The 24,635-nt window shown below is 33.2% G+C and overlaps 1 protein-coding gene across 7 annotated transcripts in view; it reads right to left on the reverse strand.

Moving 5' to 3' along the window:
• The window catches only part of CDH18 (cadherin 18), an 884,058-nt gene that overhangs the window by 19,291 nt on the left and 840,132 nt on the right, over positions 1-24,635 (reverse strand). For all 7 annotated transcript variants that reach the window (XM_074356520.1, XM_074356521.1, XM_074356531.1 and 4 more), the window contains 2 exons: positions 22,521-22,642; positions 11,227-11,344 (listed from right to left, as the gene is read on the reverse strand). In XM_074356520.1, the coding sequence (XP_074212621.1) occupies positions 11,227-11,344; positions 22,521-22,642 (240 nt within the window). The remainder of the gene's footprint in view (positions 1-11,226; positions 11,345-22,520; positions 22,643-24,635) is intronic.

The raw sequence follows: 24,635 nt of genomic DNA on the forward strand, positions 1-24,635 counted from the left end.
TCTTATTTATTTGGTGGTAGGGGCACGAAATATAGCACAGTGCTTACTACTTCCTGTGTTTTTAGTAGTGAATTAAAATGGCCGTGTCTCTGCTTCGCCACATCTCCCTGGCTAGATTCTTAGGACTAATGTTGCCTTCTGTCCTCTCTATGCTACTTCATTCCCCTCCTAACTGAAGAGTATTCTCTGTGTTCTCTGATTCTCTTTACCTGGTGGAATGGACTCTATGCTTTGAAGTCAAATTGCATTCTGTAATCCAGCAGGACCCCGTGGGGCCTTCCAGGGTCAGACCCCTCCCCCACATCCTCTGTCGCAGCTCCTCTCTGAAGTACCCAGATCACAGTATCTCATGCATATTTCCTGAGTTTTTCAGATGCTAAAAACCATCACCAAAGGGAAGAAATTAACTACTTAATGATTGAGAGCCAGTGGCCCCCAGACCTTCTGGTGCCTAGGGGTTGACAGTGTTAACTGCCCTGTTGTTCCCTCAACATCAGCCAACCAGAGGATTGTGCAGGAGCTGATCACATACCCTGCAACCCCTTTCCTTCACCTGCCTTTAAATATGCTTTGCTGAAACCCCTGGGGAGTTCGGAGTTGTTTTGTTTTGTTTTGTTTTGTTTTTTGATCATGAGCCACCCCGTCCTCCTCACTTGGCCCTGCAATAAACCATTCTCTGTTCCAAACTCCAGTGATTCAGTTTGTTTGACCTCATGTTGCTGCGGGCACTCAAACTTGCCTTCGGTAACAGTTCCACTTCCTTGAACAACATGACTTTTAGTGATCTCTCTAAAGTAACTCACATTTCACTGCCTTCAGTGGCAAGTTATATTTCATATCATCTTTATTTCCCCAAGTAGATGGAAAGTCCCTTGAAAGCAGGAGCTGTGTGTTTTAATTCCTTGCATTCTGGACAGCTTGGATCCTGCCTCATACACAGCAGACAGTGCTTACCATCTTGAAGGTTGAATGGCAGGAGAAAAACAATGTTAACTTAAGAGCTGACAACAGAATTTCTTTTAGAGGAAAAACATTCTAAGGAGAGTAAGAATGGTGATGAATAGTAATTCAGTGTGAAGCTGGAGTAGGGCACGCTCGACGGCCAGTGTAAACCAGTAAAACGTCAGGCAGGGAACTAGGGCTGAGTATGCGTGTGTGTGTGTGTGTGTGTGTGTGTGTGTGTGTGTGTGTATTTCACATGGTTTTCTTTAAATTTGATACATGAGTATATTCTTATTAAAGATACGTAAAATGCATTTCATAAGCATTTTGTAAGAAATATTTTTCTATCATATTATCATGATTACTTTCATATGTGAATATATGGTACACACAAATCATTATTTTTGTGTCATGTTTAAGCATATATTATTTATTTTATAGTTTGTCTTTTCTTTTTGTGGAAATCTATTTTTATTTTATTTTCAGTTGGCTGCTATAGCTCCAAATATTTTGTCAACAGAATTTTATTATAATTGGGTACATAGCTTTTATATTTTCTGAGACATTCAGTATTTTAAAATACCCTTGCCTAGTTGTCACATGAGTGTTATCTTAAATAGGAAGAGATTTATTTTATTGTAGTTCTTTTTTTTTTTCAGATGTCACTAAAAGAAGGTCTATTGACTATTAGCTTGGAATTTTGCAAATGAGTATTTCAGCGCCATTTATTCTCTTTACAATTTAAATTTATTGTCTAGAAATTTGTAAAATCATTTCTTATTTCTCAAGTTACAGAATTTATCTGGGATTATATACATATTTTTGAATCTTAAATTCCAATATTCCTTCAATCAAGGTAATTCCTTTAGACATTTCATTATTATTTTTCCATCTACTTATTTGTTTAATTTTTAGTTATCCTCAAATGTACCCTTTATAAGTTGCAGCATTTTGTGTGTGATTTCAAATTCTTCATATTTTGCTCTCTCTTCACAAGAATGAAGTAGTAATTGCCTCCATGTCTCCACTTGACAAAAGGAGAACCTGAGACCCACTGAGAGCAAGGACTTGGCCGTGGCCTCACAATTAGCAGAGGAACCAGGTTTCAAATGGAGGCCACCTGTTTCCAGAGTCTAATTCTAAAACATCCTTCTGTGTTGCTCCTCCTCCTTCTTCTTTTTCTTCTTTTTTTTTTTTTTTCATTTAACAAATATTTATCTGAAATTTCCTCTGTGTCCAGCATTGGGGAAGCAGTTAAGAAAACAGTAAATAAGTCAGACCGAAATCCCTGTCCTTGTAGAGCTTGCAGTCTAAATGGGGAGAGAGCTCACAGTGTGGTATGTGCTCTAATTAGGGAGGTTCAGGGCATCATATAACCACATCTGTCATTTTTTAAATTGAAGTGTAGTTGATTTACAGTGTGTGTTAGTTTCAGGTGTACAGCAAAGTGATTCAGTTATACGTATGCATATCTATATGTATTTGTTTTCAGGTTATTTTCCATTACAGGTTATTATAAAATATTAACTATAGTTCCCTGTGCTATACAGTAGGGTCCTTGCTGTTTATCTGTTTTATATATGTCAATGTGTGTATGCTAAGCCCAAATGCCTAATTTATCCCTTCCCCCGTCCCTGTTCCCCTTTGGAAACTATAGTTTATTTTCTATGTCCATAAGTCTATTTCTAGTTTATAAATATATCTTTCTTTTTTTATTTTTTGGATGCCACATATAAGTGATATCATATGATATTTGTCTTTCTCTGTCTGACTTACTTCATATAAAACATGAATCCGCTTTGGGGATCACTGTGGGGTATTGAGTGTTGATGGGTGACTGAAGTGCTGGTTAACTTGCTCTGTTGGGCAATGGATTTTTCCAGAGTTATGATTTCAAGTATGGATGGAGAAAGTGCTCCCAAGACTTTGGTGAAAAGGGGGAAGTGACTGGAGGTTGCCAGATGATAGGAAACAAGAGAGGTAGCAAAATGCCACAAGACTCAACGGAGCAGGGAGGTGCCAAGGACACATACTCTGCCTCCCAGCTCACCTGGAGAGGGGAAGATGGAGAAAGTACCATTCTCTTGGGCAGCATTGCCTCCTCTTTGATCTTTCAGACTACTGCTTCAGTTTTCAGCAGTGTCCATTTGAATTTTATCATCTCACCTGAATTTTAAAATTGGTAATACTTCCATGCATCAACTCAAAAAGTCTTATTTAGATGTTTAAGTACGGTTTCTCTTTCTAATATTAAGTACACCCCAATATACATTAACTGCCTCTGTCCTTCGGTCTGCATGACCCTGCAATGTCCTGCGATCTTTGGGCTCTGATTTGTAGGGATTCCTCCAATACAGGATGACTTACTGGGTAGATTTGGGCCAGTACCTAAATTTCTTCTTCTTCTGACTCTCAATGCCACTCCACTTTGGAGATGATTTTTAGGATCTATCTGTAAGTTAAGTTTATTTAGCTGTACATGTTATCTTAGTGAAGATTTTTTTTTTTTAAAGAATGAGTTTGACATTGATTCTTAGGCTACGATTTCCTTCATCGATTATCCCTTTTAGACATCTGCTAAGCCGGGCTGCTCTTTCCCCATTCTGTTCACCCTACCTTTGGTTAATACTTTATGCCTTAAGCACTTGGTGCTTTGAGGAGAAAGATGGTAGCAGGCATAGAAGAGTAACAGAGAAAACAAGCCAGAAAAATAGAGAAAAATTATTTGAGTTGGTGACTGGCACCAAGAGTGACAATGTTGTGTAACCCACCCCCATAATAGAATCCTCAGAAATTTTGGAGAGGATCCCGGTTTTGTTCGGGGATGGGATGGGATCCCTGAATCAATTTTAATTAAATTTTTAAGAACAAATATCTGTAGCATATCAATGAACAACCAGGCAGCCAGCATCTTAATGATTAGATTATTACTGAACAGTGTCCTTTCTTCCAAGCTCAGTTTGTATCCCAGCTATTTAATGAAACTTGCCAAATGGTTCTTGTGATACAAAATGTAAGTCTAGATAAATTAGCAGTTTCTGACTAACCAATACTCCTGCTAATAAATAAGAGAAAAGCCTGAAATCTTCAAGGAAATTTGTTGAATGGTGTCTGAGAACGGACGACATGTGGTCAGCGGAGGGGTGAAGATCCCAGAGAGGGGAAAAGTCTGGGGAGGTGAACTCGATTAGAACGTATGTGTTTATACCAGGAACTAACAGGAGGCTGGAATTTTCAGCTGGGGACAGAGAAACTAGATGAGCTTTTAAAAGTCTCCTGGGCCTGCAGTCACGTTGGAAACTGAGGGCCCTTAAACACGTGGCTGATTCTCCCTAAGCACATTTGTTAAGTTGAAAGTTTAAATTGAAAGTTTAGCAGAGACCTAAAGCTTTAAGTGGAAAAGCCCTGGAAGACAAAGAAGAGCATTGTCCCCTCTCCATCTATTCCTGTCGAACAGACAGTGATTAAGATTAGGGGACCAGGGTGAATGGCCCGACTGCACAAACAGGCTCTCAGCTGGAAGGCCCAGAGGCTATGTCCTAGGGACACAGGCAAATCAGCAGTATACTGAATCTAAACAAAACTGCAAACTAGACTTAGCTCAAGCCTGATGGACTAAAATGCAGGCATACCTCCTTTTATTTTGCTTTGCTTTATTGTGCTTTGCAGATGCTGTGTTTTTTTTTTTTTTTTTTTTTTAACAAATTGAAGGTGGACAGACAACCCTGTGTCCCCCAGGACTATTGGTGCCATTTTCCCGACAGTATTTGCTCACTTCCTGCCTCTGTGTCACATTTTGGTAATTCTCACAATACTTCAAGCTTTTTTATTATTACGGTGATCTGTGATCAGTGATCTTTAACGTTGCCACTGTAAAACCGTAACAACTCACTGAAGGCCCAGATGATGGTGAGCATTTTTTAGCGATAAAGCAGTTTTAAAGTAAAGCATGTATCACTTTTTTTGAAACACACTGCTCTTTCACACTTAATAGACTATAGTGTAGCGGGAACATAACGTTTATATGTACTGGAAAACAAAAATAAATTCATAGCACTCACCTTATTGCGACAATTGCTTTATTGTGGTGGTTTGGTACCAAACCCACAATGTCTCTGAGGCATGCCTGTAATAATGTCCCTCTCTAATTGCTTATCCAAGAAAATGGTGAACACTCTCTGAAGAAATATACTGCCATTTGAGACTCTTCTAGGTTTAGACAGTACGTGGGACAGCCAACTAAAAATTACTCCACACATTAAGAAACAAGACTGTAAATCCCAGTCCTGTCTCTCCAGTCCCCCTGACGAAAAACAAAAACAGAAGCCTATTATCATATTGACAAAATAGAATTAGCTGGCAATGATAGTAAAACCATTAAGATTAATACGTTCAAGAAAATAGAAGGAAAAAAAAGATAGAAAACATAACAGAAAGGCTCGAGAATTTCACCAGAGATCTGCATCTCTATAAAACGGAAAACTAATGACTATCAACCAAAGCAGTGAGTGTTTGGACCACACGTTCTTTGAGTGGCTGTATTTGATTTGATAGGACGTTTGCTTTCTTTAGCAGATTATTAGCTGCATGCTGATATCTTCCACCACAGTGAATCAAAAAAAAAAAAAAAAAAAAGCCCCAAATAAACGTTTATATAAATAGGATGGAACATTTAAGAAGACATTTGTTCTCCAATGTTCAGAGAAATTAGCAGATTCCAAATTAATGAGGGATAAAAACATACAGCAGGTAAGATCTAACAAAGATGATGAAGATCTGGAACAACAGGGAACACTGTCTTAAACGTAATTATTTAGCAAGCAGATACGGCCAGTCAGTAGAAGAATTCTCTCAGGGTGTCTCTGGGCTTTACGTTTACTGGTGTCAAGGGTCGGGGTTTAGGATTTTTCTAGAGCTCACTCTTTATAGATGCATTTTAAACATAAAAGCAGGAGTCTAAAGTTGGGGGAGGAAAAAATCCCAAACAGCCCAAATGTTCAGTTACTGAAATTACCCAAAATCTCGAGCGCAAAGGCGGATCTGGGAGCTGGCTTTTATCCACTAGTGGTTGGCAGTGTGCTTACTCAAGACAGCCATCTTTGAAATGAATGCCTCTTTGAAGTGGGTCTCTGGCAGTCGATCAAATTTTAGACAGTCAGTTACATTAATAAAGAAAATTTCCAGCTGTCAAGGCTTACAGTACTTTTATATCTTTATAATATCATCTCTATAATAAGAAAAAATTAACAAATTATTCCTTGAGCTAATATTCTGTTCAAGGAAGCAAGAGTTCCATCAAAGCAAACACATCCATTCAAAGAAAAGGTAGTCCAAACACTGCTGTAGTTGATAACCATTTCTTCCTTTTATAGAGATTTAAAGGCTGTATAATGTCTTGATATCTATCGGGATATGCTCTTTTTTCTCTAACTATACACTTTCTTCATCATCTTACATTCTTGCTTTTCTCAGTCTTTTACCATTTGCATTTTATTAACAGATTATTAAATTCTGATTATGATTAAAATTATATTTAATTTAGAGATTACTATGGAAATTGAGTGTTTGGATTTACTAATGTGGTTAATATATTATTTCCCTGGTTTGTTTTTATATTTTCAGTAACTTTGCCTTTGATAATGGTGAAATTAAACATTATTAGATATTTTTCCTCTGATGACTGCAGGTTTTTTGTTAATTTGTTCGATTTTTTTTTACCATTTTAAATTGTATCTGATTTGATATTTATTCTTTTTTTTTTTTTAAATAGGAAATCTAGCCACTTGGGGCATTTATTAGTATTTCAAAAACTTGGCAATCTCTCTCATTGCTTCTTAAAGATGTTTCTGTGGATTCTCTTAATTTATTTACAGAGGCAATTGCATCATTCATTAACAATGATAATTTTGTGTTCTGTTTCTATTTATTATTGCTGTTTTGTTTGTTTTTGCTTTTGTTTTATCTTTTTGGATTGAGGAGAACATTCAATACAATGCTGATTAATTGTATTAATTGAAAGTATCCTGAGACCAAAAGAACTGCCCAGGTGAATCCATCAGAAATTGCTTATTCTTAGAAATGTGAGCTAAATAAATGTGTTTTAAGAGAGCAAGTTTTGGATTTGTTTTCTTTTCCAGCAGTAGCTGTTTTGTTGTTTTTTTTTAAGCAACAGCTAAATATTTCTAACTTTTTATACACAAATTTCCTATCATATGCTAAATTTGGTATATTTCTTGTAACAGTATATTTTAAACCTATAGTAAAATATCCTTAAGAATGATAGTTATTCTATGATTATGGTCTATGGTATACTAGTTTCTACTTCTTAAAAAGTTTTTCCATATTTCTACTTTGCATCTTTTACACTACTTTCTGATCTCTGTTCTATTGATATCTTTATTATTTAACTTAAAAAAATCTTTCCTTGTTTTGGAAATTACAGATTACTATTCTATTAATTCAATGCCAATTCTTCAAGTTTTAACATTTGAAATGAAATACTAATTGCAAATCTTTTTGTCTATTTTTTCTTGCAGAGATTCTGAAGGCAGAGATTAATAAAATATTTGCCAAAATGTTAGTAACTAAAAATAAAAATTTTCTTTTCTTATACATTGGAAAAAGTCTTCAATGATTGCTTCCCCTTAATTCCTGATAGCTCACCATGGATAACTATAGAGAAGTTTGGCAATAAGAAATTATTTTCTTTTACCAGTTTGAGCATATAATTGTTATCAACTTCTAATAAAAAAATCATCTTCTGATTAAAAAATCAAGTTCTGACAAAAAAAATCATCTTTTTTTTTCCTTCTAAACAGGAGTCTACTTTAAATCTAATTATTATTGCTTTTCAAGTGTTCTATCATTTCTTTTTGATAGCTTAAGTTTTTTCTCTTTATCTTTGAGGTTTGGCACTTTTAAACTGGCATATCCAAGTATAGATTTGTGTTTGCCTTTTGGTGTTTATATTCATCATGAGGGTCCAAATTTGAAAAAATTATCATGTAATATTTATATTGCCTGTTGCTTTATTGTCTTCTTAATTCTTCCAGATATTTTATATTCCATATCTGTTAAGTGTTCTCACAATTTAAAAAAAATTTTGATCTATCTGAACTTTGTTTGCTTGAATTAATGATTTTTACATTTGACTTACTAAATCTTTCTTTGTGTCCAGCCTAGAAGTAATGCTATTTTTTTAATTGTTCTCACTCTGTATCTGTGTGTATGTAAATATATATGCATATACATATTATACATGTATATACACAATTAAATTTAAAATGTATGGATAATTTATATCTATATAGCTCTATGTATATAACTAAATCTCTATATATTTCTAAGTATAGTTTCATACATATTTCTATATATTTACCTATATTTATATGCATATATCATGTGATATATCTACATACATATACTTAAAACAAAATTTAAAATTTAAATTTCTGTTTATATGTTTATTTATAGTTATGTATATAATATGAAACTTCTATATATTTTCATATCACTCTATATACTTTTCTATCTTTGCAAAAACTAGTTTTATTCTGATAAGGATTTTAAAACCATTTTTAGGCAAACATTTTCTTTCACTGTTGTCTCATTTCATGTTGTCACTTCTTGCTCTTTAAAAAGATTTTTTTTTAAGTTTAAAAATCCTATTTAGTCTTTTTATGTTCATTTATGTATATTGTATTATTCAGAGTGAATTCATTTTCTAATTTATAATTTATTGACTATCTTCTTATTTTTTGACTTTCGGGCTTATCATACACACAATGATAATGCATTTCCCTCTGTCTTATTTTGGAAACAGCTTTTTTTTTTTCACTCACTCTTTGCCATAAAGCAGTTTGGAGATGCTGCTGAACCAATGGCTTCCTGATCCCTCATCCTGGCTTAGAGGCTCTGTCTGCTTTTTATTATTCCCTGAATATGCACTTTCCTATAAGCTGTGGGCACAGAAAAATTATAGTTTTAATTTTTACTTCTGGATTTCATTATGTTCTGGGGGCACGTAAACGTCTACTAACTCATATAGCTCAGTGCCCAAGTGGCCAGAATCCAGGAGGCCTGGATTTGCTGACTCTTCCTCTTTGTGCTTTTGCCCTGGTGGTTATCCTGAGGGTGTACCCGTGAAGGCAGGTATTCATTTTGCTAAGGCTGTTCCACTTTTAATTTCATCTTTATATGTCATTATCCATAACTGCCTTGTGTTTGGAGAACAAGCTATCATGACTTTAATACCTTTATACAGAGTATCATTAATTCCCCCAATGCTACAAAACAGGCATTTTGAAAGGCTCACGAATGTAAAAGCTGAGGCTCAGAGGAGTTCGGTGGTTTGTCTTACCCAGCACACGCAAGGCTGTTTGCACAAGCACATGATTTCACCTGTGCACTAGTATCTTTTTTCCTGAAAATTGCTGTTTTTTTCCTATCCAAAAGAAATTACTTGTGTTATTTGTAATTTCATCAGTTCTCAAAAATGTTTAAGTGAAATTTGTTTTAAATAAATTCATAATTAAATTAAAACATCTTTATGCCTACACAACTATCTGCAGGCATCAGATGCTTGAGATGGCATAGCTGATTTAAAGCATTCATCAGCATTATGAACACTTTCAAAAGTGTGTATATATTTGAGGGAAATGTCTTAAATGTGAGTTCCCAGCACTGGCAATGTTGTCAAATCACAGAATTAAAACCTTTTGAATATACTCATTAGTTAAATTTAAAAATTCCAGGCATAATAATCTTGAATGTAGGACTTTTAGTCACTAATGTGGGTTTCAACAGCCATAAAAGTCTCTTGTTTTTCTAAAATACTTTCAGAGTTATATACATTAGAGTGTGACTATAACACATCTTTAAATCTAAGGCAAATTTTCTTTATAATATCATCAAATTAAAATTACTTTAAAAATGTGAAATAATATCTTTCTTGGAATGGAAAAAATTCTACTGAAATATGAGGACAATTTCTAAATATGTTATTTCTACACATGATTTCTACATATAGTAGATTTCAGTCTACTAAAGCAGAGAGTTCAATGCTTCCCAAATTGCACAATTATTTGATTTGGGGAAAATATGAATTGATTTGTATATATTTAGCATAGTTAATTATAATAAATATATTTGGAATCATATGGACAGGATATTCAAATGTAAATAAATGTGCAATAGTCACTTAAATACAGTTTGTCATACACACACATGTGTCTCATAAGTAGAACTGACCACAGGGATAGTTAAAATGGAAGAGACAAGCTTTGTATTTTCCTATAAACCCTGTTATGGCCACACACACCATTTGGTATCCTTGTTATAATTTAAAGAAGCATAGGGATCAATGGGAAAAATGCTTTCGTGTGTGGTCATTTAGTGATTTTGTTTTTCCTTGCATTTGAAAATGCTTCTCCATGAAGGATACAGACAAGGAATTAAATGTTTACTCCAAAATGTATGTGCCACTGTTTCTTTCATGTGATCCTGGGGCAAGTGTTCAAACCTACATAAGAGAATATTCAGATAAATGTGATCAAAGATAGTTCTGAGAAGAAGAAAGTTGATGCTAATGAGGACACCATATATATTGGTGGCTTTCTGTTTTCCTTACATATGGAAGAATGATTGTGCACAACTTTGAGGGATCTGCCAAATAAGGAATCTAAATCGTGATGAATCTTCACTACTTATTATGGTGTTCTTTTTTCTCACACAACGGAGAAGGTTAAACAAAAGTAATTCAAACATTCCATGATGCTCTGTAATTATGCACATGTGTCTACCGATATTTTGGAAAATATTCATAATAGCAAGAGGAAATATAATGGGTATGGCACATCTCCATAGCCTTGCTAATTTAATGCAAGATGATTTCAAACATTGCATTTCTTTTCCTAACTGTCCCTAGGATATATTTTTCATTTTTCCTAATTTAAATTTTTCCACCTCCTAGCAGTTACAGCAGCTCATAAACATGTTTGTCAGCTAAGATTTCTCTTAAAATTTGCCCAAGAGCATATTACATGTACATTTCTTGTTTAAAGGGATGCTTCTGAACAAACTCAATGAAAGCTATTTGTACATATGGCTCAATTTTAAATACAAGCTATTCACGGATCATAACACATTAACATCAAACTGACGTTGAATGTTGATTTGCAAGCTGTTCATGGGTGTATAAGAATAGAGCAAAGCTGCTCAGGCCTACTCCCTGTCAAGTCAAAGCAGACACCACATCGATCAAAAAATATATGTATTCACGTTCACCTTCGTTGTCCTTCAGAGTGAAGTTTGGGTTTATAGACAGGTGTTCATCAAGAAAGAAGTTAAACCTTGGTCCATTGGCAAAATCATCCTTATCAGTGGCACTGATGGTATGAATAACCTAAAGAAAAAAAAAACAAAATTAAATAGTAAATTTGGCCTATTTCCCTGATTTTAATTATATTATAACATTTTCAGTATCCACCTTGAGTCTTTTCAAAGTCCTAATCTAGTAAAAGTACCAATTAATTTGCTCTCCCTTGCATTAGATTTTAAGAAAACTATATTACGACGCATCTTACAATCATTCACACTTTATTTTCTAGCATGGTAGAAATTTAATTTTTTTTTTCCTTTATCACTCACAAGACCTTGGGGCCAATAAGTCATAAGATTTTGTATGAACACCTGTTTGGGGAGACATGAAATATTATTCGTAAAAATACAAATACAAATATCCCAGTGTTGATGTAGCCTAGCCTTTCGGTACGTGTTGGTCTCAGTCAGTAAATGCAATAGCAGCAGAGTTATAATTTCTGTTTCAGGAGATCATGATCCAGCCCCCATATGTTAGAAATGAGGACGCTGGGTCCCCAAAGGAGTGTGACGTGCCTCAAAGCTCTAGAACAGTGGCAGAAGCAAAACCAGACTGCTCAGAGCTTCATGGAATATTTTTCATCGCTAGTGGCTGAGCAAATAAAAATATCAAAATTTGGACTTTATGCACATTAAGGATCAGAGAAAGCTAGACTATATAAACAAAATAGCCTAAGAGCAGCACACAAATTCTAACAGTTACAGCCATTGCAATCTTAAACAATAAATATGGAAACCAATAAGCAAGATAATAATTTCCTTTAAAAAATTAATAACAATGCTTAGGTGTCCTCTTCTCAGTCTTCCCTTAGAGAAACTGAAAACAGGAGAAAAAAGAGCCATAAAAATCGTATTTCCGGCATATGAAATATCACTATGCCCATTTCAAAAACTGACATGATTTCTAAGAACATTTACTCAATTTCACCCCATTTCATTATTTTACAAGGGAAACAGTTGGTCAAAAGGTATCATAGTTAATAGGTAAATTTCTCTTCATGTACCGAGCCCATTAGCTTGTGAGGCAGGTGAGGAGGAAAACAAAGTACTGAGAATGAGTGATGGGGGGAGTAGGACGAGAAAAGCATGTGTTTTCATGAAGTGAAAGCAAAGAAAATGCTTCAGGATACAGAAGTGATCAATTTCCTCCGAAAACTCCTCCCATGGCTCCTTCCTTATATCTTTTCCCATCGTGGCTCAGAATTTAATTCTCCCCCAGAGATCCTGGGTAAAGCCCCGCCCTCCACATATTCCAAGGCACTTCTGTCATTCTTCTCTTCATTATTCCTTCCATGTGATTTATTTATGAAATAAACATTTACATATTTGCTGATTGTTTGGTTTCTTTTTTGTTTAAAGTACAACTTATCTCTGGATAGATTTTTTTTTTTTCTCTCTTTACTGACTTTTGAGTATAAACAGATGGATGATCAGAAGCGATCTTGATGATTTTTCTCAAGTTCAGGAAAAGCTCCATGGAGAACAGGGTGCACAAAATCTGAAGAATATAACTACATTTTCCACACATTATTTACTTTATATAAAATTGAAATAAATGTCAAATTTTCAAAGTTGTTTTCAGGGTTAGATAAAACAAATACAGTCAGCCCTCTGTTTCCATGGTTCTGAATCGGTGGAGTCAACCACTGTGGACCAAAAATAATAACAAAAAAAAAAATCAGAAAGTTCCAAAAGCAAAACGTGAATTTGCTATCTGCTGGCAACTATTTACATGACAATTGCATTGTCTCTACAACTATTTACATAGCATTTATATTGTATTAGGTATTGTAAGTAATTACAAGAGATGATTTAAAGTGTATGAGGGTAGGGGGGATACCTCAAGAGGCAGAGTGAATGCTTAGCACACACAAGGTCCTGGGTTAGAGCCCCAGTACCCCCTCCAAAAATAAGTAAACCTAATTATCTCCCTCCTAGAAGATAAAAACAACAACAACAAAAAATAAATACATATATATATATATATGAGAGGATGTGTCTACGTTACGAGCAAATGTTACATCATTTTATATAAGGATTTGAGCATTTGTGAATTTTGATATGCCTGGGGGAGAGGGTAGGAGGGAGGAATTCTAGAACCAATTTCTCACAGATACCGAGGGATGGCTGTATAAATTTTTCTTTTGGGTAAATGTCCTCTCACTCCTACTGTTCATTCGTTGTGATTCTCCAATTTGCAGTCCTATTTTCTCAATGATACATCATAACATATAGACAAGTGTAAGTTCACTTCTCAGCCTAGAATGCAGTTTTGAAGGGGACTGGTAAAGAATAATTAATGTAAATAAACTGAACTATTTTGTGTTTTCTGTTATTACTTCTTTGGGACAATTTTTTTTCTCACTTCAAAGTTAATTTATGTTATTTTAAATTTTCTTAACATTTTTACAACATGAGCTTATTCAATTTAAGCACTGATAGAATTCATATTATATTCTGTTTACTATTTATTTTTTGTTCTCCCTAAAGATATAAATACCCCTTCCATTTTTATACAGATCATTTCAAATCTGAATTCACCAGGAAGCTCACTCATGGCAAATTTGTCTTTCTCAGAAACAATTCTCAGTATTGTCTACAAAGTCAGTGATAAGTTGATTATCACATTGTGTTGAAGAGTGAACCATTCACCTTGAACATCTGTAGAAATGTTGGACATGCATCTGTACTTAGATATTTTTCCATAGTATTTCTGAGAGATGCTTCCAGAAACCTAGCATGTTGGCCTTTTTGTTTTTGTGTTTTAAATCTAGAATTCCTAGATATTCTCTTAAAAAGAGGGTATATTCAATTTCTTTCTTAGTTGTTTTACTAATAACCTTTTCTCTTTCATTAGGAAATGGGATTTCCACTTAATGTTTCTTCAGACTTTTATTAGAAGACATTCCTGAGAAGTTAACATGATTATGGATTTTAGGAGACTTAAGCTTCTGGGAGATATCTAGATAACCACCATGTCTCCATCATCAATACTGTCTGCCTTTTTTCTCAGGCTTACCAATGCATCTACACTCTGCTACATGTGTTCTCTGTGCAACTGGTTGGTGGAGTACAATCCATAAAAATTTATTTTCTGACTTTCATTCCTTCTAACTGAACTCAGATGTTTTCTATCATTTGCACATAATGTAATTAGTGCATAAAGTGATTGTTTTCAAAGATTTCAGAGAAACATAGTCATAGATTTATTTTAACAAAGGGAGAAAAATAATTCAAATTGATTGGTGGTATTCATAAACAATTACTAGCAGAATTTTTTGATAAGGCCCATGACTATGGATTCACTCTTGGTAGAAACTAATTAAAACCAGTTTTATATTTCTTTTATTAAATAAAATTATTCCCTTGTTTAAGTGTGTTCAAAGCACATTTAAAGTCTATTATTTCTAGAACAATTTATTAGGAAAAAAAATAGTGTCAGAAATTTATACAAATAACATAGTCTTCTATTTGATAAATGAGTTAACCTTAACTAAAATTTAAATTAAAAATGAAATTCTATGAAATTGTATCTTTATATAATGCATCTTCTTTATATTAATTGTTTGCTCTATAATATAACTTCAAATGATCATTTATTTGATAAAAATACCAACTTTTGTTAGTTAGTTGAGGTTAACTTTGACAAGATGTGAAATCTCTACTGATCTAGTTAACCTTCTTCACACAAAGTTTTATTGTTAATAATTGGATGTCATGGGAGCAGAGGCTGGTGTTATGTAATAAAATGTTTTCTTTTATATGTTATGTTTTCTAACTTTACTTCTAACAAGAAAAAATAGAGGGAAATTTAATATCAATAAGATAGAAAGCATGCGCTTTATTTTTTCCCCCCAAAGTTTCTAAGTATAGGCATGTCTCAGCTGCTTTGGATTCATTCTATTTTGGGGACTGATTTCAAATTTCATGTATGCATGACTTTCTTTTTCTTCTTTTTTTTTTCATACAAGGTACTTAAAAATTTTTTTTTTCAGAACAGGAAAACAGATTATCTCAGAGAAATATATTGTTGAAGTTTATATTGATAGCTGAATCAATCTAAACTCTGCTGTTCTATGTGTTTTGAACCTCTGCTTTCAGAAAAGACCAGTCTCTTTTCCATAGCCACATGCTGTTATATTCAAATGCACAACATCCGTAATGGAAATGTCTGTAATTCTAAAAGCAATTGTCATAGAAAGAGGAACTGTCGCAATACAAATACACTTCAGAAAACCTATTTCACAAATTATTGTTTAGTTTCCTACTCCAACTCTGCATCAAAATACAGTTTCTCCAGAAATGCTACAACCATATGTATAAATGAGCCAAAGACTGCAAAATTAAATAATAGAAAGATTCAGACCGTTTTCATCTGTAATGGGTTAACTGCATAGTTGATCACACAAATTGGCAATGATTTGTTTAAATACAGGTGTAATAAACAATACTTTAAAAACGAAGCTTTATTCTCTCAATGAAAGGTCTAAATTCATTTTGGTGAAAGAGTTGGAAACAAGGGCTCAGACAACATAAAGAATCCAATTATAGTGACATCTAAAATCATACAATATTGACGACAGCAATGATGCTAAATGTGAGCATAGTTTTTAAAGAGTAAAGAGAAGTAATCACATAACTTAATCAAAATATGTTAGAACTTCAGGGTAACTCTAGCTTCTTGAAAAGAGTAACAGAAAAGATAAATACTGTATCAATGGTTAATGGGACTCAAAAGAAAGAAACACTTTGACACAGATTTAGTCCTCTATAAAAACTGGAGTAACTTTTCGTGTGAGAATAAAGCAAACCACATTTAAAGCAATTTGAGACTTATCAAGACATACAGTCGTAGAATCTCAGGCTTGGAAGGGCCCTGGAATTCTAACAATTTTCTTCATTTTAGAGATGAAGAGAGCACTTGCCAAGGTCACATAAAATCATTTCTTAGAAAGGCTACAGAGTTTAAGTGGCTAGTGTAGAGGCTAAATACAGGCGGACCCAGGCTAGCTATGTGACACTGAAAGAAGAGCATGGCCTGGTGAGAATGCCTGGATCCACTTTCCCACGAGCAAAAAAGTGGACCACAGGAGAAGTCAAGGGAAAAAGCCAAGGTCACAGGCCAATACAGAGTTCAACCCAGAAAACTGAGACTAGAACTTTCCACTTTTGGAGCAGATGTTCACTCACAGGAGAAGCATCAACTGATCCAAGAGTATTATTTGCCCAGAAATTTGGTGATTTCACCTACATCTACAAAGATGGCTATGAACCAGCGAGTGTGAGTTGCTCCTAGTACAAGATCACACTTTATCCTTGAAGTTTTGAAATTACCTTGAAGTAAAAATTATCAGTTGATTAAATCTGACACTTTTTTTTAAAGAAATAATCTAAAAGGAAAATAACTAAAAATGGCTGATCATTTTTTATTCTGTCATATTTCAAATGATCTCAGTTTGAATTCTGTGAATAACCTAAGAACCAAAGAAACACAGATTCAGTGAGGGAAAAGACCTAATTTTACTAAAGTTTGTTATTTATAGATCAGGTAACTGCTACCTAAGAAAAGCAATATTTATTTCTATACGTTTTATTTTCTTAGTGTAACATTAAATGGCATAGTGTTTAACTTTCATTTTCTAATTGCTCGTGATATAAAGAAAAATAAGAAATATATTTATATTGATCTTATATTTAACACAAGTGTCAATTTCATTCATAAATTTTACTAGTGTATAGCATTACCATTGTTATTATTAATGTTATTAGCTGTAGTAATAAATGTTTAACTTTATCAAAAGCTTTGGGTTCACCTATCAAAATGAATTTAAAATTTTTCCCCTTTTCATTTAAAAATATTATTTTTTCTGGATTCTCTTTAACAATGTTTTATTTATGATATATCTATGTTCACGAAAGAGAATACCTGTAATTTAAATTATACCCTTCTCAGGTTTTGATTTCAAAGTTTTTGTGGTCAGCAAAAGTTGAATTAAAAATGTATTGCTCCTTTTTTTCCTTTTTGAAAAAAGTATATATTATTATCATTCCATTTAAATATTTTCAATTCTTCTTACTTTATTGACTCCTGGCTTATTTAGAAGTGTCTTCCTTCATTACTGACTGATTGTTTTCCTAGCAATATTTTTGAATTGATATCTACCTTTATTCAATCCTTGCAAAGTATTAAAACTTGTTTTTTAATCCTATATACAGTAAATGTTTTGTGTGAATTTTGAAAGAATGCATAATCTAAAGTTGTTCGATGCAAAGCCCTGTATTTGTTAAACAGTGAAGCTTTTGCAGTGTTCAACTTTTAGTTCCCTTACTGCAATTTTACGTGATTATTCTATCAGTTTCTGGCAAGAGTACAGTAAAACTCTCAGGACGATAATGGGCTTGTCTATTTATTTATATATATTTTTTGTATTTCTATCAATTTTGGCTTTGCTCATTTTGAGGAAATGTTGATAAGTATATAAAAATTTAACATTGTTATTTCTGCCCGCTGCACTGACTATTATCACAATGCTTGTGACTCTTTATATCCAGTAATGTTTCCTTTGATAATAAAATGTGTGGGTGTGCGTGTGTAGCTGGGTGAGCATGTACGTAGCAATTACTCAAGTAATTGATGTATTTTCCATACTTTTTCTTTCAAGCTTTTTTCTTTATTATATTTATTATGCATCTCTTATAAAAACATTCAATTAACTTTTTTCCTATTTTGACAATAGAATTTTTAAGTATTTTTGTGATTTTTAACATAAATACTAATATATATTTCTTTAAGTTTACATTGCTTTTCTTTGCTTTTTTATTTTTCCACTTGTTCTACATGTATTTTCTTATTTCTTAATTTAAAAAAAAATTACCATAGCTACCTAGCTATTAGAGTTTTGTGTACTAAACCCATTCTCTTTTATTTTGCTTATCTTGTGTTAAAAGACAAAACTATATCTCAACAGAAAGTATGAAAATTTATCATTCTGACTTTGAGCTATAAAAATTTCACAGAAATGTTTGGGTTATCTTGGAAGTATTGAATTGGATACAAACTTTATATTTTATTAGGATTGTATCTTAGTTTTGAAATATGACCTAGACCCCTTGACAATAAAAATCTTTTATAAAAGTCTTTTTCCCTGTTTTGTATTTTTAAATATAACAGAGCAAGATAAAATCACATGCAACAATTTTGTAAGTGTGTGAATTATTTTAAAGTAAACAAATGTTTTAATAAACACAATTAAGGTAAAGAAATAAAATGTATAAACATCACTTTTTTTAGAAGCATTTTTAATTCCATGGTCTTTTACTATTTTTATTACTTAAACTAAAAATTAGAGCATTCATTCTTGACACATAAAATCTATTATAAATTAGTAGTTAATCAATTATCCCAAATTTAAGGGGTTTAGAATATTTTGTCTCTTCCCTTCCTTCTGATCTCTCATTACCATGTATACTATGTGTATTTTAAACTCCAGAAAATATTTCTTTATTTTACATTCATTCATCAATAATTTAGTTTTAAAAATATATTCAATGATTGCTTTGGTCTTTAAGGATTCTTGCCACTCCAAGCTGTCAATTTGATTATTTTTCTCCTCACCCCCCCACAAAAAGCTTTAGTGTATGTATTATGGTAAGGAATTTTCACATTTTTGCTTGCCTAAATATGAGGGGGGGTTTTGTCTTTATTTTTGAGGAATAGTTTTGGTCGAAAAAGAATTCATGCTTGTCAACTATTCTCTTCTGGCTCTTGAGATTTACTTTTCCATTTTTTTGCTTTCATTCTTCCTTATTAAAGAAAATCACCTTTTGAAATTGTTCTTTTAAAGATATTATATCTTTCAAAAATGTCAATTTGTTTTTACTTTTAAACTATTTTTATAATTATAGATTCATATGCAGTTGTCAGAAATACAGAAAGATGCTGTGTACCCTTATCCAGTTTCCCCACTGATAGTGTCTCACAAAACTATGTACAATGTCCCATCTAGGATGCTTGACATTGATGTAGTCAAGATTCAGAATATTTCCATCACCATTAGTGTGCTCAGTGCTGCCTTTTATATCTATATGTACTTCCCTGTCACCTTTATTCTCTTCTTAACCTCTGACACCATACATTATGAAAATTTTAGGTATTCTTTTTTTTTTTCCCATTCAGCAAAATTCTCTAGAGTTTCATCCAGATTTATGCATGTATCAATACTCTATTCCTTTTCATTGCTGAATAGTATTCTATGGCCTGAATTCACTGTAGTTTATTTAACCATTCATCCATTGAAAGACATCTGGATTGTTTCCAGTTTGAGTCAATTGTGAATGAACCCGATAGAAGCATTTGTGTGAAGTGTTTGGTGTAAACGTAAACCTTCATATCTCTTGGAGAAATGCCCCAAAGTTCTATTTCTGGACTCTATGGTAATTGGATGTTTAGCTTTTAAGAAATTACAAAAATGTATCCAAAAATAGCTGTTCCATTCTACACGTCCACCAAAAATGCATCAATGATCCAATTTCTCTGTATCTCCCCAGGATACTGTGTCATTTAAAAAAAAAAAAAAGAATGTCCTATTTGATAGGTATGCAGTGATAGCTCACTATAGTTTTAATTTTAATTTCCCTAATCACTTGTGATGTTGTACATCTATAACATGCTTGTTTTCTATTTGTAAATCCTCTAGTGAAATGTCTGCTCATGTCTTTTGTCCATTTTAAAACTGTATTTCTTTCTGTTGAGCTTTGAGTATTCTTTTTATATTGTACATACTAATCATTTATTGGATAAAAGGTCTGCAAATTTCTTTTTCCACTCTGTGGTTTTTCTTCTCATCCTCTTAATGGGGCCTTTCAGAAACCAAAAATGTTTATTTTTGATCAAATCTAATTTATCAACTTTTTTTCTTTTATGGATTATGATTTTGGTGTCATCTAAGAACTCTGCTTGGCACTACATCCAAGTTTTGTTTTGTTTTCTCCCCTAACAGTGTTACGTCTTTTTACTCTGATGTTTTAATTCTGTGATTTCATTTCTGAAATTTTATTGTAATTCATCTAGGTAGAGTTATTCTTGTAAACAACTGCTTAGTTTTTTGTTTTTTGTTTTTCTCTATGTTTTTTGAATTTTTGACTTGATGCTTGCCAACAGTATGGAGAAACTTTCAGTCATGATCTTCTCAGATATTACTTCTGCCCAATTCTATTTTTTTAATATCCATCTGAGAATTGAATAACTTGTGTATTAGACCTACAAGTTCCATATGTCTTTCATATTCTTATTTGTACTTTCTACCTTTTTGACTTTCCATGCTTTAATATGGATATTTTAATCTAACCTGTTTTCCAGTTCACTATTTTCTCTTCAGCTATGTCTACTTTGATGTTATCACCAAAATTTGATATTCCATATTAATAAGTTGTATTTTTTAAAATCTAAATTTTCCATTTGAATGTTTAACATTTTTCTTATTAATTAAACTTATGTAATATATGTTAAAAACTAATGCTAAGATGTGTGGGTCCACTTCTAACACAATTGAAGTAGGATTTGGTAAGTAAATCATTATGTATCTGTAGCATAAAATTCTTTACTGTTTTTGAAATGATGGTATAAAAAGAATGTTTAAGTAGCTAATGTGATACTCATAATATACTGTTAAGAGAATAAAACATATAACCTATAAGTACTTTCAAATATAATTTTCAGTAATTTTGTCCTCATTCATATTTTCTAATTTTCTTGAGAGATACGAGCATGAGAAAACTTTATGTCAAGAGTTATCCATTTCTATATATGTAAATACCTTCCCTGGGGTTATTAAAACCATATTAAGCAATGATTACTTTAGCAAGCCACTATAGCTTGTACTTCATACACAAATAACCAGGGCAACGTTTCTCATGGCTCTAATTTAATCACAAGCTTCATAATGATTTAAAATAATTGTGGATGATACATTTATTCTGGTTTACCACAGATGGTAAAAGGAACTATCTGACTCAGCTGAACCTAGACCCTTTTGACTTTTCTTGATTCATTTGTAACAGACAGACTTTAAGGTGTCCACAACTGAATGCATGCCTCCATGTAATTCTTTCTCCTTAAGTCTGGGTGTGACTTCTGTCCTGACCAATGGAACACGGCAAGAGTGTTGATGTATCACACTGATTACATTACATTATATGAGACTGTCAGAGACTCAACAAAGAGACTCTCCTTACTTGTTTGATGAAGTAAGTGGCCATACTGGGGAAGCCCATATGACTAAAAAAAAAAAAAAAAAAAAACAAAACACTGCAGGTGGCATCTCAGAACTCTGGGGAACTCTGAAGAACCAAGGGACATCCTGAAGCTCTCACATCTGCAGCTGGAACTACCTGATTGCCACCAACAACCACGTGAGTTTGGAAGAGACCAGGTAAGAATACAGTTTGATTACAACCTGTGAGATTCCTGCAAAGACCTATCTAGGCCAGGAGGAGAATTCTGACCTACAGAAACTATGAGATGATAAAAATGTATTGTTCTAAGCTTCCAAGTTTGTGTAATTTGTTACACAGCAGAGAGGACAAACACATGTCCCCTCCAGTATTGCACTTGCTTTATGGGCATCAGCAACTGGCCTTTCTTCAGAATTGTCTCACTCCTTTAACTGGCTGCCGTGCAATGTCCAGACTCATGTCCTAAGTTTCAGGCTCTTCTCTCCGTCCTTCACTCTCTTGATCTCCTTAAAACATACACACTCTTCATGTTGTTAAAACTTAAGCATCTTGTGTTACCAATAGCATTCAATGGTCACTGTATATCACTCCCTCATTCCCTCCAAAATAAACCAGGCCAGTCTCACCTCCCCAGACTAGTCTCTAAACTTCACTAGGACAGGGAAGTTCACTGTTTCCTCCTCATTTAACACAGGGCTGTACTCAAAACATTCAATATAGTATTACTGGTATAATATGCATGCATGAATGGGTACATTTTTTAAATTACATTTGGGATCCAGGGAAATTTTATTTTCTATGATTCTCAGAAACAATCTATTTAGTACTTAAAATAGAGCTTTATAAAATTATTTTGACTGAGCATAAAAATAACACGGGGATTTCTGGGGATTATACCTAAGAATATTAGCAATAGAGCTGCTTGTTTCTCTGCCATTCAAATGACAGGAAAGAAACAATTAACTTACCTGGCCAGGCTTAGAATTTTCACAGACAACAATATCATATTCCCTGGCAAGTTCGGGTGGATTGTCATTGACATCCAGAACTCTAATACCCACTGTGACATGGCTCAGCAAACCGGGATTGTCTGCAAAACACATAGGGATGTATTTAGTATTTCCATGCACACTTCAGCGGCTTGGTTTAAAACCCATCTCCTTAATACTGTAGCTTGTCACCAGCCTCGTGTGCTGCAGCAGGACTTTTGGCAAAAGACAACTTTATAAAGGCACTCTTTGTTAGAACTCATTAACTTAGATAAAAATGAAAAATGAACACCAAGGCATGACATGAATGCTAAAATGATATTTAGTCATATCAAGGAAATTACATGTTATTCAGGAACTGGAGTGGGAGAAAGTTGTCAGAACTCATCGGATGCTGTCAGAGTCTAAGGGATGAACAATTGGTTTCATCATTAATCTAACAAGAGCACAGTAGTTGGTTAAAAAAAAATCACATAATGTTTAAAAAGTTCAAGGTTTTAAATCTAAATAAACTTGCAGAAAACAGAAAGTAAAGTTCTTTACACAAGGATCTTTTTCTTCTTATAGGAGAATATATGCAGTGTATGGTATCAAGTCATACATGGGGAAAAATAAAGATAATTTAAATGAGAACTTAGCATGGAATTCATATATAACCGGTAAATTTCAAAATATTACAGCTAATACTTTACAACATGTCTTAAGTGCAGTCTCCCATTTTTCTGTAAGTTTATTAATTTTGAGATAAAAGGAAAAGAGAAATGTTTGGTTTATTTTATATGTCAAAGCTAATAATGCAGAATTCATAAAGGAAAAATTAAATTTATTTTTATTGCTGATATTTCTGCCATTATCCAGAAAAGTCCAAAATTACACTTATAACAACAGACTAGTAGATTTTTTAAAAGACTAGTAAAAAAGATAAGATTTAGGCAGATTTATTAATTTATCAAAGAACATGAGAAGGCAAAAACTAACCATCTTAGGAAAAAGGGAGCTTAAATACATATACAGAGGATATTAAAAATAATAATTTTTCATTATCCATTAAGAAAATAGATGGATTAAAACATGTTATAGGTGGCTTTAAAAGGAGTAGAAAATCACAATAGTACTACAGTAACTAAAGACGATCAATTTTTAGGTAAAAAATCATTTTTCAAAGAGAACAAATCAGGCCCAGATAAAAGTACCTGGAGTTAAAGAAACAGGTAACTTCAGTATTACACATCTTTTCCCTAGAAAACAGAGCGAGGAGGAAACATTCTACAACTGTTTTCTGTGTCTGATAAAACGTTAATATCAACACCAGATGCTCCTATTCATGAGAGGTATTAGCTGTCAATGGACTAAACAAAATAACACAAAACCCATTCCACTGGTGTGTAAAATAAAATCTATCATTGATTTAGTTCCAGGAATGCTTGTTTAGTTTGATATTAAAGGAAGGAAAGAAAGAAAGTAGGAAGGAAGAAGTGAGAGAGGGAGGGAAGAAGGGAGGGAAAAAAATAAAGAAAGGAAAATTTTAGAAAGCATGTAAGTTATGCACAAAGCTATCAATTAAAGGAAGGACCGAAAAATAGAGGCTCATCTTAATACACAGAAAAGACAAAATAAAACAAGGTAAAATAAAGAAAAACAAAAAAAACCCTTAGCAAACTAGGAACAGAATATTCCCCCTCAACCTGATTAAGGATATATGAAACAAACAACAGCCACAACAAAAACTACAAGAAACATTATTCTTAGTGGTGAAAAACCAACAGTAGTTAATAAACAAAGCTATAAGGATCTGAGAAATAAATCTAACAAAGTACACGAAAGGCTTATATGCAAAACGCTTCACTGAACGCCATTAATTAAGATCTAAAGTTATGAGCTCTATCATCTATGCGGTTGGAAGACAAAATATAAACAAAGTCCGCCTCTCCAAATTGGTGCGTATTTTCAATATAATCTAAATCCAATGAGAAATGTTCATAGAAATTGAAAGCTGATTCTGAGATTAGTAAGTACTAATATTGTCCAGACTTGTATGAAGAAGTTCAATAGAGGATACTTGCTTTACCACATATCAAGCCCTATTATATGAGA

The sequence above is a fragment of the Camelus bactrianus genome, chromosome 3, assembly GCF_048773025.1.
Source record: "Camelus bactrianus isolate YW-2024 breed Bactrian camel chromosome 3, ASM4877302v1, whole genome shotgun sequence".
Classification (NCBI taxonomy): domain Eukaryota; kingdom Metazoa; phylum Chordata; class Mammalia; order Artiodactyla; family Camelidae; genus Camelus; species Camelus bactrianus.